The 15,514-nt window shown below is 37.3% G+C and overlaps 1 protein-coding gene across 2 annotated transcripts in view; it reads right to left on the bottom strand.

Annotated features, from left to right (window-relative positions):
- Window positions 1-279: 279 nt before the first annotated feature.
- The window catches only part of TTC8 (tetratricopeptide repeat domain 8), a 45,585-nt gene continuing 30,350 nt past the window's right edge, over window positions 280-15,514 (bottom strand). The window contains exons 9-15 of one of the 2 annotated variants that reach the window (XM_068946762.1): window positions 13,357-13,444; window positions 9,450-9,560; window positions 7,327-7,466; window positions 5,818-5,992; window positions 4,376-4,498; window positions 2,753-2,836; window positions 280-991 (exon numbers count right to left, since the gene is read on the bottom strand). In XM_068946762.1, the coding sequence (XP_068802863.1) occupies window positions 875-991; window positions 2,753-2,836; window positions 4,376-4,498; window positions 5,818-5,992; window positions 7,327-7,466; window positions 9,450-9,560; window positions 13,357-13,444 (838 nt within the window). In that variant the 3' untranslated portion in view covers window positions 280-874. The remainder of the gene's footprint in view (window positions 992-2,752; window positions 2,837-4,375; window positions 4,499-5,817; window positions 5,993-7,326; window positions 7,467-9,449; window positions 9,561-13,356; window positions 13,445-15,514) is intronic. The other variant, XM_068946763.1, reaches the window with a different exon arrangement.

The following is a 15,514-nucleotide window of genomic DNA, read 5'->3' as shown; positions in this document are numbered from 1 at the left end:
ACACTGATTCATGTAGTTATTTAGCAGCCACACTTATGTGGTGGCACAGGTAACCACGCAATCAATGTCTTGTTCTCAATGGTTAGTACTTACCACTGCGAGCTTCTAAGCACCCTTTTCCCTTGCTGAAATGAAGATAGCACTCTCTTCTTGGGAGAAAAGCTATTACTGTGCTATTTAGCATCAGTTCTGCTGAATCTTTCAAAATACTTCAAGATCAGTGACTCTTCACGGCAATAAGGATGTAGTTTTAATTTACATAAACAAAGGAGACAGATAAACTGTACAAATTGGAATTTATTTTATTTCTGTGGTACAACAAGTAATAGATGAACTTCTGCTTTGTACGTGTATTTTAAATGCATTTTAAGTATGTCAGTTTTAAAACTTAATGTTCAGTAAGGAACTACTCAATATCAAAAGCCAAGTTTGAAGACCAGTTATTAAGTATTCTTACTCCATGCTGCTTGACAGACTACCATACAGGAATATTTAAAAACACTTTTTTCTGCAGAAAAGTCAGAACAAATTCTTTAAAAAGTTAATGAATGTTAAATGGGGAATTACTTGCTATTATACCAGACAACTATTTCAAAGCTGTCCCAGGGGAAGTATCCTGCCACTCTTACATTCGCTCTTGTATGTAGTAGCTACACGTGTTCTGGCTGCATTTCAAGAAGTGGTATGTCTTAAAATGACACAAACTAATGAGGATTCTTAAACTTTTCCTGCTACTCAAGGGAGCATGGGTTTTGCCACAGGGACAGAAGTAGTACAGTATATCTGTTTACTCTGAACTATTATTTTTTAAAAATGTGCTGGACATAAGTTCTGGCTAATCTTGAACTGTTTTTCCACAGTAACAAATATGTCATCAGAGCATAGCAAAGTGCTCTTTTAACTGTTTGAGGAGCTGTTGTGTATCAACGTGGCCTGGAAATGCTTCCTCTGACTTCTGAGCAGCTACGTAACTCCTCTGAAGATCTCCAACCTGTAAGAAACACATAAACGCATTTATAAAGGCAACCACTGCAATATTTCTGCCAGGTATTCTGTGCAGTACGTTTCTGATGTTCGCAAAAGTTTAAACATAGCTGGTCCTGAGAATGAACAAATAAAACTGATGTAGTATGGAGATGTTCAAACTCAGTGTTACGTCTCTCTCTCCCTTCAAGGGAAGGGGACAAATTTCGAGGAGTGAGGAGGAAAAGACAGCAGTGTGATTTGAAGGGGAGCGGTTCATCAAGATAGTGACTTTTATATGCCCCTACTCAACTTTTTGGAAACTGTACAAGGTACATTGTGCCCAGTGCTTGAAGCAAGGAGGAATAAAAAAATTGAAGATTTTAAGCTCCATGTGAGTGTTGTCTTATATAGAGACAAGATTGAGCCAATCAGCAAAATTTTGCTTCTGTAAAGGAAGCAACTTCCTGTGACTTTGTCCCTCCTCACAGAGAAGAGCATGATAGTATTACAGAGCTGATAAGCTGCACGCTGCTCTTCTGCTGCTTTTAAAAGCATGCTTCCACATGGTTCCCTACTTAGCGAATCTTATTCTTTTTTTCCTAAATAGCAATCCCTTTTGGAAGGGGGAAGTGTACTTAAGAAGTGCATCTCAGAAGGTGGGTTCAGCAAAAAAGGACCAAAACATTTGGAAACTCAGCTGCTGGATGGATAGGGAAAAGCTACAGAAAGCTGTGGTAGGAAACCTGGGTTGCCTATGTGCAAGTGACCACAAAGCTACGGTGCCCCAAGTACTCTCTGGAGGGCAAGAAACCCAGGGTCCTGGCCAGAGAGCTTAAGTCTCGTAAACCATGGCCTTACACTGAATATATGCGCTGCATTAGCAAGCTGCATAGAGCAGTATAGCAAGCTGCATAAAGCAGTATAGCAAGCTGCATCTGTTTTCTCCCACAGCCTATGCAGTTCCTCTGTGCAAAAACTACATAATAGGCCGTTTAGGGACTAGGATTTGCTCCTTAATCAGCAAGTATAAAACGCAGCTATTCCAAACCATCCTATGTTTCACAACGGAGAGGATATGCTTACAAATTAATGGGTTGTTCTCTTCTTGACGCATGTACTTTAGAATCTGGAGGAGTTGGGCTGCCCACACAGCACACACTCCTAACAGAATATTTAAGATGTAGGCACAAGGAAAAAATTTCTTCTTGTGAAATTTTAGGACTTGTACAAGTTTCTCCTTATTAACAGGAATAAGAATGCCAGTACACTGTTAATTCAGTATCTGAGGCACCCCTTATGAAAGAAATAGTTAACACACAAAATTCAAAGGTCATAAAGCTGAAGAGAATTTCCTTTTGAGATCAGTAAGATCATGGACTGAATAATTGATATTATTTCTATCGTTAATCACCTGATACTATTCACTTTACGTTCTGAAAAAGCCAATGAATGCAAAGACTGTAGACGGAATTGTTAATCATCTTCTGTACATTTGGAGAAATACTAAAATTGCTGTATAACTATAAGTTATATAAGTTAAATATATTGTTATATATTATAACTACATAAGCTGGCTTCACTTACTCCCAAAAGCAAACATTTGAATGACTACTTTCACTCAAAGCTGCTGGCTATTAAAATGAAAATGTAACTTTAGTTTTATCTTGACTTTAGGCACTCTGTATTCTTTTGTCTTAACTATTTGGAATCTTTAAAATAATAATAAAACCCAACCATCCCATCAAAAGTTCAATTTCTAGATTACAGGAATAGGATAGTGTATTACCTTCTCTGAGAGTGTTGCAAAATTAAAATGGGGCTCATACATATGAGGTGCTAAAGATGAAGCAGTCTGCAGCAAAGCTCTTGCCTATGCAGAGGAAAAAAACCACAAGTGTAGTGAAATATGTGAGGGAGAGAGGGTGACAAGAAACTAACGCATCTTTCTTCATTCTCTAAAGAAATCATGCTACATTCTATATAACCCTTTATCATTAAAGTCATTTTCAACTATACACAAGTTATACCTCTAGCATATCTAGGCATAATACAATTTAACAGGGTTGAAATGATAGAATGGCTGTGTTGCGATCATATTTAAGTAGGCGATTCAGTTTTAAATATGAAATAGAACCTATTCATTAAAAAAAAAGAATGTAAAGTCTTGCTGTATTTACCTACTGTCTCTGAAAGTAAGTACTGTGTATTAATGATTCAGAATCATAAGCATCCCTGAAAAACCTAAATGACGTGATTTCACATTCTAAATTTGTAATGAAAGCCTTTACATTGTTTTCATACACTGTTTCCACACTTCCCAGTACCTTTAAAAAAAAGGCTGTGAGATCTAGGTGAACTAGGTAACTAGGTAAAGGAAAGTCCATTAAATATTATACCTCTCCTTTATTATTCTCCTTGCAAATTGAAATTGCCAAGAGTCTTGTTCTCCACAGTGTTTGGAGAGTAGAGTTTTCCTCACTCTCCTTCCTCAGGGCTGCAGGGAGAACTGAAGGATGGAGAGATGTGTGACTATGTGACTACCCAATCTCCCAAATGACTCAGCATTCAGGTTTGCTCAAGTCTAACTTGCCCAGACTTCTGGAGAAATGACAGTAAAATCTTTCTGCCATAAAAGAAATACAAAAGTGTTTGGGACTAGGGTAGATTTTCGAACAAACCATTAAGGGATCTTTTTTGAAGCTGCGAAGCTTGATAGTACTCTGTATTAAACATTGAACACTCCACTAAGTTTGCACCAGGAGTCACTCTTCTTTCTGACTAGCAAGTTACTAGTATTAAGAACTACTAAAAAGTGTGGGAACATATCACATCTTTTAGAAACAAAGATATCTGTTAACTATTTGGGAAGGCAGAGCTAAGAAATCCAGCAACTTTGAGTATACGTAACAATATTCATGAATAACATTGTGAAATAGAATAAAATCCAAAATAAGCAAAACATCTTGACGCATTTTTATTCTTCTATGCATACTTTTATTGCCATGATGATCCAGAAATTTTTATGCTACGTGTGATACAAATTTTAAGCTGAAAACTAGAAAAGATGGAAACAAACAACCGTAACAGAAAGACTATGCAGTCCTAATTGTTAGCGCTCACAACCTCCCCAGCTATAACTGAACATAAATTCCACCTAGGATTTACATGTCTGTAAACTGACTGACCATGAACTGAAACTAAAACTGAACTTCATGTGGGGAACTTCATGGCAGATGGTCTGAAGATGTGGAGGTTACGCTGAAATAAGCATAAAATTTATCCATGTTGTCTGCCTGGAAAAGTAAGCTTAGAGATTCACGTGATGCCTCCTTCTCAGGGAAACGACATGTTAGTTAAGTACAAAAGAGCCAAAGGAAGCATTCTGCTCAGGCTGAGACATTATACCAACCTGCTCAACGTGACCTTTTCGCATTTCCAGCACAGCCAAGTTGTTGTAAGCCTCGGCATGGTCGTTATTGTTAACTATCGTCAGCATGAAACACTGGTAAGCCAGATTCAGATCTCCTATCCCCTAAAAGTAAAACTGTATTTTAATTTGTCAAAAGATTTGAAACAACACGTCTGTTTTGTTGTCTTGAGTATCTTTTCATCCATATGTACTGCCAGGGAATGCAAATCTCAATAAAAACATACTGATTAGAACCATATGTGCTTTCTTCCCAACTCTTCTCATTTGATTCCTGTTCTTTAAGCAGAAAGAATTTTCTCTCTCCAACAGAAATAATCATGATCCAAGTGAGATTCAGTTCATCTAATTAAACTTCTAAATGACTAAAGTATTATCTAAAGATTAAGCTATACGCTACCCTTTATAGTCAAAAGAAACACCTGGAGACACGTCCAAAAGGAGAGTCGTCTTGTCTCTCTCTGGCTCTAAGTGGTTTAAAAAGGAGCATCTAAGCCCAGCTTTTAGATGGCTAAAATTAAGGAGGATAAAGTTTTCTGTTTGGAGCAACTGGCTGCTCTTTAATGCTCTGGTTTTCTGACTAGGACTGATACATCAGGTCAAATGTTAAAAATGACAAATGCTGAAAAAATATGCACATCTGTTCCAATTTGTGTGCTTAGGCAGTATAAATTAACGTATTTTATCCTAGTTCCAGCACAATCAAGATGAACAGGTGAGTTTCTCACTGACTTAAGTGAAACCATAATTAGTATTTGAATGGAACTCACAGGAGGAAGCTATCAAAAAATTATTTGGTAGCCTTATTCTGGGCATGCTACTAAAGAGAAAACTAATGCAACTTCCAGAACAGCATCTGCAAAAACAGGCAATGAATGTAAATTAGTGTAGGAAGTTAACAATTTTTATCATACAATTACAAAATATTTCTATTGCTGAGTCTCAGGCAGAGGAACTTGCCTTCTCAATTATAATACGCATAGCACTTTAGTGCCTGCTGCACGATGCTGAATATGTATATTTATGGCAACAGAATCCATCTAATACTCCATGTCAAATAACACCCGAAATATCTTGTATTCCTTTTCTTGTCAAATTAGCTTATATGGCAACAAACGCCCTCAGGGGTCTTGTATGAGTTGCAAATTTTTGGAAAGGAAAGTTAAAGATGGTAGGGAGGGAGTATCTTTTAGCAGGAGGAAGCCTCATTCTGTGAAGATGTACAGACCTCTTCTCTTGCTTTTTTCTCTCTCTGAAAGGGCAAATAAACCCTTAATTAAATTTATACTGTACTTTATCCTGTACTATATTAGGTTTCGTACTTTACCTCAAGCTAGGGCAATGATTCCTCTCAAGCTATTCTTTTTCCAGTTACTTTTTCGTTTAAAATATTTATTCAGAAAATTTATTAACGTTTTTCATACCACTGCCACATGTCCCAAGTTGTACCACACATCTGCTGTCTCTTCCTCATTTTCAGCCAAAGAAAGTGCACGTTCAAATGAAGTTAGGGTCATATCATATTGCTGGGCATAGAAGCAACAGAGGCCAAGATTGTTAAAAAGCTGGCAGTTGTAAACACCCATCTGCAGGAGTCGTCTACATTGAGAGGAAATATTTGTTAAATCTATTTTCTGGATTAATTACAAATATAGGTTCTATTCTAAACGATGAAATTCTCTTCTCCCTTTTCCCAGTCCGCCGAGGGTGTAACAGCCAAGTACGTTATTTTGCTCTTTCAGACTTTTTTGTTATGGTCTTACACTTGGTAAAGGTTTCTTGAAGGGCAGTGCAGGCCATTTTTTTGACTAGCAGAATCAAAAGTTGTGCAAAACATTCTCTGTAAATTATAAAACTTTTGGCTTCTTGACTGTGCCGTATGATCTGACTTTACTGTTAGTCAGAGCTTGTATGCAGACTTCCCCTTTCTCCATCTCTTCTCTTCAATCCCTCAACCTTAATCAAGCTGTAATTTTTTGCAGTTACTTTTAGAATAACTCTTCACATTTCAATTTTTTTCCTTGATTCCTGACCGTCAGCACTACTCTCATCACTACTAGTATGTTTAATATACAAATCTACTTTAATCTTATATTTAAAGCAAAACTCACAGATTTTGATTCATATCGATTTTGTTTAATGTGTGTTTTAGGATAGAGATATTTTATAAAAATTCTGATTATTAATATTTACAAGAGAAAAAGGTATGCTAAGAGGACCAGGGAAAAACTGGGCTGCTTTGTGCAGCGTCACTGTCTACTTGTGAACCTACAGCATAGAAGAGCTCAGGTACTACAGAACTGACATGGCAGTGTTACATTGACTTAATCTGCTCTTAGACTTAGGAATATGAGTCAGGCTCCTTTGCACTCTGACTGTATTCAGATGAAAAGTAAGTAGTATAGTTTAACAGTGTCTTTATTGTTTTCAGTAAAGCATAAGGGGAACCCAAGCCTGTGTTCAAGCAAGGGATTCTGTGGTCACATCGCATATGACTTCAAATGCAGCTTTTCAAAGACTGCTCCTTTTCAAAGGGCTAAAGAGAAAGTCCGTGTGCCTCCCAACTGCAAAGGAAATTGAGAGAAAGGCCCAGTGTTCTCGGACTGCCTCATGCTGTGAAAGATTATTTCTTGTTTACTAATCAAATAATCAACTGTTTTGATAATCTTCTATGTTGACACTTCTGCACACTTTGCATGCAATGCTTACAAGTTTTTAAAAGAGAGACGTAATTATCGCTGGTAGAGAAGACGCATAAATTGACATGCTGATTATATGGTGATATTTTTTGAAATGCTGGCTCATCCTTCCACGACCATCTCCTAATACTCTTATTTTGCTGTCAGCATAACAAAAATCAGCCCTTCACATTACCCTCCTACGTGTCCAGCTTCCTACCCTCTGTTCCCTCCCTCCCCTCCAAGTTTAGATACCTATAAAACCGCAGAGCTATCTCGGGCTGGTCTGAATAAAAATGGTTACTGCCAATGCATGCAATGGCTTCCACGTGAGTATTGTCTTGTTTTAAGACCTCTTTGTAGTACTCTGCAGCTGAGGAGATATTGTTCATTTCCTATACGAGGGGGAAAAAAAAGATTAATTCTGCTTTGTGTCACCAATTTTTATCACAAAACTTGTTAAAATGTCAATCTACAGAGTGCTTGATCTGTGCCCTGTACAGTACTTAACTACCTGAGATTAATTATGTATGCTGTTACAGTTCTCTGATCAATGCAACATCAGCATTTGGCATCTCTACAACTGACACACTCACATCCATGAGAAGAACGTTTATTAATTTTTTTCAGGGCTAGTTGTACCTGTCGTAACTGGATACCACCGACATAGGAAGACTTTAGTTTTTTAATACTGGTCATAAACTTAGCACGTGCAATTGGTACTTGGTGCTTTTGGTACACTGTCTCGTGACAGATAGTACTGCACAGCCGATTTTCATTTTCAGTGCTTTGTAAATTAACTCATGAAATGCTTTGACCATAAATGAGAATGTAACTGCATAGGAAGTATTATTATGTGCCTTCGAAAACAGGAGTCGTGGATTAATTACCAAAACTTGTATTTACTAGGATGTGCCATTTAAGACAATTATATTGTATCGAAACATATGCTTGGATGTATGCTAGTGGGAAGGTGAATTGGGGTGGACTTTTTGCTCTGAACAAAGTCATACTGTTTCTGAGGAGCGAAAGTCACCACATGACTCACCCCCTATTAGAATAAAGTAAATTAAAGCAGTCAAAAAATATTTCTGCATTTAGAGAGGAATATTTTCTACCTATGCACTGTAGTTACACTGTATGCTCAACCTGACTAAAGAAAAAGCTTTTATTTAACTTTAGCAGCACATGCACAGTTAGCTTTGAAAAACAGCACTTCCTTTGATTAAAGGAAATAACACTAAAATAGTCTCTTTATAAATAGTAGACGTTCTTTTTTTAAACCAATAAAAGGTCTGCAACTCTTTTCACTGTCAAAAAGTAGTGACACAGAAGAAAACTCTTAAGACTCCTGATACATATATTCCACTTGTGAGTGCAGGTAACCGGAGCAGTCCTGTATTGCAGTACAAATCTTTGCTAATGAAGCTATAATTCTGCACTCAGGCGTCAGCGCAAAACTATGTCATGTCAACTATACGCTGCTCTTTAAGAATTCCTAAAGGGGTTATGTAATGCTTTGTATGGCTCTGCAAAATAATATCCTTATTAAAAACTGCTTAACAATTCAGAAAGGCAGGCCTGCAAAAATTATGCAGCTGTTTTCTTCATCGCTAAAGGACAAAAAGCATTTAAAATGAAAATGGATTAATTCCTAGGGGTTAGATGAGAACGATGAGAAAAGGCAAGAATTCCAAGCATGAATATAGACAAAAAAATTCATGACTTTGTTCAAAATATTCGTTTTGGAATAACATCATTACCAAAACTCAGTATCACACAATTTTTCCAGCCTGCTGCTTGATATGAAAATACATATTTTTAGAATGTAAAATATGTGGCTACTAACCTGAAATGAAACCACTACTTTAAAACTAGTTCCATTTAAAATAAAATCTACCTCCTAAACTAAGAAACATTCACATTCCAACTGCACTCACTGGCTTAAGAAATTAACAGTGACCTATAGGACTAATAAAGACAGCATTGATCTGCAGACTATCTTGCTGTTTAATCCTGCCAACAGGCTATTGGTGACTCAAACAGTTTTAGTCCAGTTAAAAATATATGAAGTAGATATAGCTACGTGGACAGCTTCTGGATCACCTGACTTAACGTGGGCTTGCTTCTTTGTGTCTGAACAAGGAAAACTAGGATCTCACTGGTGTGATTAACCAGTCAAACAAATAAGTCTGCGAGGTTTCCCTGACATTACTTTGGTCACTTCTTTGTGTAATGTTACTTGTTTCGCATTAGTGATACTGGAAATTAGTGTAGTTAATTTTTCATGACCTTACAGGTATATTGAACGATTGGCTCTTTTCCTTGCTCAGGCAGCTAACCTTGGCCACCTTACAGATTGTTTAGTACGTGCATACCTCATAGATCCTGGCAATTCCACAAAGAAGAGCCACTTCTCCAGGAAATCGATCTAACCCTTGCTTGAAAAGGTTCAACGCTGTTACAGGCTGATCCAAGCGCAAATACACCTAAGTAAATAAAAATTGCATACAAATGTCACATGTCTGATGCTGGTATTGCTGTTTGACAAGGGAGCTAAATGGAAGGAATGACACTGTTCCCTTTACGCAGTGAGCCATTAGCAAACGTGGTGAACAACACTGGGAAAATAATGGCGTTAATACTGAATAAATCTCTGTAATGAAGATAAAATAGGCTGATTAAAATAATTACGTCTGCTTGCCTATCATCTAGACATTATTAATTCATACGAACAGTATCAATAAACCAACTTGTTATTTATTAACATATGAAAATAATATACTTTGACACTGAGGAGAAGGCAATACCTTGAATATTTCTCTGTTTAACATTTTAAAACATATGTTTGGGCTTGAAAAAACTAGATTGTCAGCTTGTTAGTGCTGGAATAACAAAATAGTTTACTCAGCCAAAAAAGAATGCACTGCACAGGGCAGTGACACGTGGAAGTTACCTTATTGCTCTGCCAACCTTCCCAGTCATAGACAATAAAATCCCTTAAAAGCAAGAGGGCAGTTTAGTCCCTGTGATTTTTGGCTTCTGTGCTGATTTTAACAACGTGTGATGTGGACAACTTCGTGTAAAGCTGGATGGAGGACATCAACACTTTGCATAGAGACCACTTCTGCAGCTATTTGAGAGTACAACTCTCAAGCCCTTCTGTTATGGGGTTTATCTAAACCAGCTACAGCAATAGGAAAAAAAAATGCATACTTTGGGAAACTAGATAACTACAGTGATTAATCTGTCTCTGATTTGTGAAAATGTTTTAAATGCTCTCCTTGGAGAAATATTACATTAAATAAAGGTAAAAATTGATAGGACTAAAAAAGGGAAACACTCTGCGACTGGTATCCTGACACAAATGTCTTATGATGCAACGGAGAAAAAAATATCAGCATTACTTGTACTCCTGAGAAACCTCCAAACACATCTTCTGCTTCTGCCTTTGGGCTTCATAGACTTTTGAGTATCAGCAATCAAAGTATGAGTTAAAGCTGTCAGTGAGTTCTTTACTTGCATATCTATAGATATATACTGCTATAGACATTTACAAAGAATTATTTTCTAAGGCCACTCAAGTGTCATTCTTAATGTTAAAGAACTGTAGATTGTGAACGCCCCTAGTAAAGGGACTGCCATTTCAAATTCATCACTGAAAAAAAAAGGGGGGCAATTTTTTTTTTTCCCAGTCATTTTGCTGCTACCACTTGCATTTCTTGTCTTAGGCTAGGAAACTAATTACTTTCTGTAAAAAGCAATAAGAGAGTGAGGGGGTTGCGTGTTGTGGAAAGGTTGGTACCTGGTAGACTAAGTCTGGACCAATGACACCAGCAATTACTGATACATTTTAAACTAACAGTTTATTCCTAATTCACTCCATCTGTCGATGCCACTGTGTCTAAAATAGCCTTCCAAATCATCTGCTGTAGTTTTTCATTTAGAAACTATGCCATAGCCTCTGATGGTTTAATGTCTGCATTATATTTTAAACTTTAAATGAATGCCTCCATTGTGGCTGTCATGCTCCATTCTCCTTTCTTTAATCAGCATCTGAAGTTTTATTTTTCTGTTAGCAACAGTTTTCTACACCTAAATTATTCTGTAAAGGGTTTCAGGGGAAAGTACACAGATGAAAGAGAATACATGATAGCTAGGTATACCTTCTTAATTAGCAGGAGCCTAGGCTGGTTGTTTTATTCTAAATATTACATTTGTGAGTGATTTACCTGAGTTTAATTTATCTTAAATAAGTACAGTAAGCCAGTGCACACTGCTATACCTTCAAGTAATTTAACTTTTTTGGAACTAAGAGAGAGAATTTTAATTAACTTTTTTTTTTTTAACCTTATCTAGCTATGAAGCATAGCTATCTTCATATTCTTAGAGGAACAATGCAAAAAATGGAGGACAGGAAACTCCATTAGAGCTGGTCCTTTTTTATCGCTGTTTGCTTGTTTATGAACTATGCTTTCTGAACATAACGGCTCAAGGCCTGGTCTGTGCTTCCTCTGGAGGTTCACTCCAAAGATACCCTCATTACAGATCCTCTGTGCAAACACTGAGCCAAGGCAACATAGCCACAAACTCTACTAAGGAATTTCTATGCCCGAGCATGCCACATCCAGCAGCGTATCACACTGCCCGCTATCTCTGCGGTATAGCCGCTGTCCCTATAGGCAACAGGAGAAATGAAAAGCTGGGTGGGACAAAGCTCCGCATTCCACAGCTACTTTGGGGAGACCTGCTCTTCAAGAGCACTATAGCTACAGTCATTTAGCTTTTGATGCTAAATGCAGAGTGCCTGTATGTTCTCTTTGGAATCTCTCTTATCTCTGGTACAAACATCCCATTTCCAGCTCTGCTGGATCATGAAATACTCTGTAAATTCTCAGCACTCCTGACTTGTATTAAAAGGGTCTTTATTTTTCAGGTTTCTTTCAGTCTTTTATTTTTCCATAAGTTATGTTTCAAAGGAGATTTAGCTTTCAGTAAAAAAAGAATTCTGATAGCTGCTAGCTGTTGTAATAATGAACATAATTTAAAAAAATTGGTGCTGTGGTGTATATTAGGTTGCTCAGAACTTGAGGCAATCCTATTATTTTTCAATGGCTGCTTAACTCTAGCCTTATTGCTCCAGTATTATCATACTGAACAATAACTCGGTGCCCTACTCTATTGCCTGTCCACCCACAGTCTATAAATTATGCTGTGTGATGCCTTATACTTGAGCTAGCTGGTCTACAGAGTGGGAGGTAGAAGTTCAAGTGCTCCTACTCAGGCTAGTAATGATATAGCTCCCATTACAAATCACTGTTTTTTTAAATCCAATTACTCTAATTTAATCACTCTGTGTAGCTCAAGTGTTTTGCAGAGTTACTCCTGCTAGTGACAGAAATCTAAAATGACTTAGCTAAATTGAGTAAACTAACTCAAACAAAAGTGTTGTACTGAAGACATGTCTTCAGATACCAATGATAATAGTTTAAACACTAAAAGTAAATTGTTAAACGAATGTAAAGGTACAGCAAATATCATAATATAAGCAAGTACCATAATATGAATATCTGAATTATCTACTAGCAGTGATGACTTGTTTTGGACAGATCTGTGACAGCTGGCTTCAACGGAGCTGACAAAAAGCAACTGATTTCATCTGCTTCTAGGACTAGAGGAAGAAAAATGAGGTCTTAGATTTTCACAGGCTATCTCTTCTTGAATGCCTTGGAAAACGTCTTGAATCTGACATGTACCCTCAAGAACAAGTAATTCCAATGCTTAGCTGGGCCAGTTGTTCTTTTGAAGCTTTTAATGCCTTTATTTTGACAGAACATTCTCTGTTTCAAGGTCTCTGACTGCTTCCTATAAGCTCCCTTTATTTTGATTTTGCTTGTGAAACTAGGTTTTTGAGCTTCACTTGTCATATACTAATCTACTGCATTAGTTTCCTAGGAGACCACAGATAGCTACATTGTTTTCCAGGCTGAAGCTCCAATGATTCTTTAGCGTCTTCCTCACTGCAGTTTAGTGCAAAGATTACAGTAACCTAGAAGAAAGTTGAGTTCTTTTGTGAAACCTAGCAGCTCCAAAATATATTTTTAAACTACATACATCAATTCTGTTTTAACTGTTAACATGGATTGCCTCAAGTCTGTATGGAGTTCACACACTACAAAACTTAACAACATATTGAGCTGGATACTCAGCTATTCTGGTATATGGACTTTTCAGGGATAGACTGGAATTTTATTTCATTCTGAAACAAGCAAATCAATGACTTACTTTTGCCAAATACAAGATTGTATCAATCATGTCCTGTTGCTTGAGAGCTGACTTAAATTGTTTTTCAGCCTCTCGGTATAATCCTAACCTAAAAGAGATAACAGATAGACATACAACTTTCTGTTTTGTGTTTTTTAAAATATTTCTTACATTAGAAAATAGTGCATACTAAATCAAACAGGAACTATCCAAAAGCATACTTTAAGGGTATATATTCATGTGCATGTAAACAAAAAACATGCTCTTAAATACATTTAGGTTACAAAGACAAGCATTCAAAAACTATGAGAAAGGCAAATCCATGAAATCTTAAGTCAGTCTCCTCTTATACATGCAGCCTTCTGGTGCTATCTAATTGAATAATGATGTATTAGTTTTCATAGGAGTCCTCCTTGCTCTGTGTACAGAATGGACAGTAGTTCATAAGCAATTTTTTTTTTCTCCTCACTGTGAGATTCTATTCTTTATGTATGAGAATCAAGTCTATTTAAATAACGTTTTGAATAACGGAAAATAATGACTGGTTCTGCTACCCCTAGGGTAGCAGAGTTTTTACACAGGAAAATAAATCCATTAATAATATAATTGTGAGGTGAACTGACAGTGTTTATGATTAAAAAAAAAAAAGTCACAAACTTTAGGTGTCCTATATAAAACACTTAAAACCAAATTCTATGATCTTTGCATTTCTTAGTCAAAGCTCATCTTGTCCTGTTTTCAGTTACAATTCTTACCAGCCGAACACTGGGTCTCTGGGCATCGACAGAACAAAAAAGCATGTTTAATGACCTTGTTCTGAGAACTGGTGTGACCCCACTTGCATTGCAAGTCCTCAGAATCTGTGCCAGAAATAAAAACAGAACATATATGTTCCAGGGAGTATTCATGGCCTCATCCATGTAACCATCACACACCTTTCCATTCCCTGACTTATTTGCAACCTTCTGTATTCTGTGACAAAAGAATCAGGTTCCTATAGGCAAGTCCTCTTTGGTTCATAAATCCTGTTTACCCCTAGAGCAGATCCATTCTGATCAGTACATAAGATAATGAAGGCTGGCATATATAGGTGCATAGTGACTGACGGTACAGCAATTTTTTTGACTGCTTGACCATATAATCTTAACACTCTTTTAATACTATTTTTGTGCGCTCTTTTTTCTTCAATTGAAACAAGCAAAAACCAACCAAACAAAAAAAACATGCAAAAGGATATTGCTACCATTAGATCAGTGAGTTTCAGTCTTTTTTTTAATCTATGATCCTCATGAGCCTCCCAGTGGAGGCACAGAACTCTGTTTAACGCATTTACACTTACCAACCATAGGCTGCTTTTCTCAGTTACTTTTGTAAATACCCTTAGAAGTAATCCACGGTCCCACATGGAAACTACTGCTCTATACACAGTACTAGAGGCCTTTACCACTTGGCCAAATAACGGACAGAAACAGTAAGACTGTCACCCTCTTGGTGGACTCTGAATAGGGAGAGTAGGATACATTTCTAGGTGTTTTCATGGAGGTTTGCTGATTGCAGAGGAAGGTAAGAATTGTCATTCCTGGGTTCTGTTCAGGTCTCCAGAGGGGAATGTATTCTGGCTGGGGTAACATTGTTTCTGGCTTTTCAAATATACAGGACAGAGAGGTCCAGTCTTGTCTGTCCCAACTGGCACCATCTCGTTATAATCCCATATTTCTGCTACTTATGGCTTCCTGCCCCATCCAAAGTTGTCTTGTTTAGGTATTTTTTTATTTCATCCCTCCTGACTCTTCTTTTACTTTTGCTTTCCTCCAGCTTCCAATTTTCCTTTCAAAACATTTGTCAATTTGTGTTCTTTATCACTGAGCACACAGCCCTAACCTCTTTACCCAGACAGTTCCCTTACTCTCCAAGTTCCTCATCCATGGCTACTAGGAATTTTATTGTTATTCAACTGGTCTTCACTGTACAGAGGTTCTTGATCTTGCTTAGTCCATCCCAGGCTCCCTACACTCAATGGCAGCTTTCAATCAGCTTTTCTTCTCTCCCCAGTCCTTGTTCCTATCCATTATCTCACTCCACTTGAGTTCCTGTCCCTCCTGCACATGAATTTGCCCGTTTAATCCTCTAAGCAACCTTGTCCCAACAGAAGCTGGGATATTCAAAATCTTTAACTGTG

This window comes from Struthio camelus, chromosome 5 (assembly GCF_040807025.1).
Source record: "Struthio camelus isolate bStrCam1 chromosome 5, bStrCam1.hap1, whole genome shotgun sequence".
Lineage (NCBI taxonomy): Eukaryota > Metazoa > Chordata > Aves > Struthioniformes > Struthionidae > Struthio > Struthio camelus.
The sequence above is the reverse complement of the archived record's forward strand: the minus strand, read 5'-3'. Positions and strand labels throughout refer to the sequence as shown.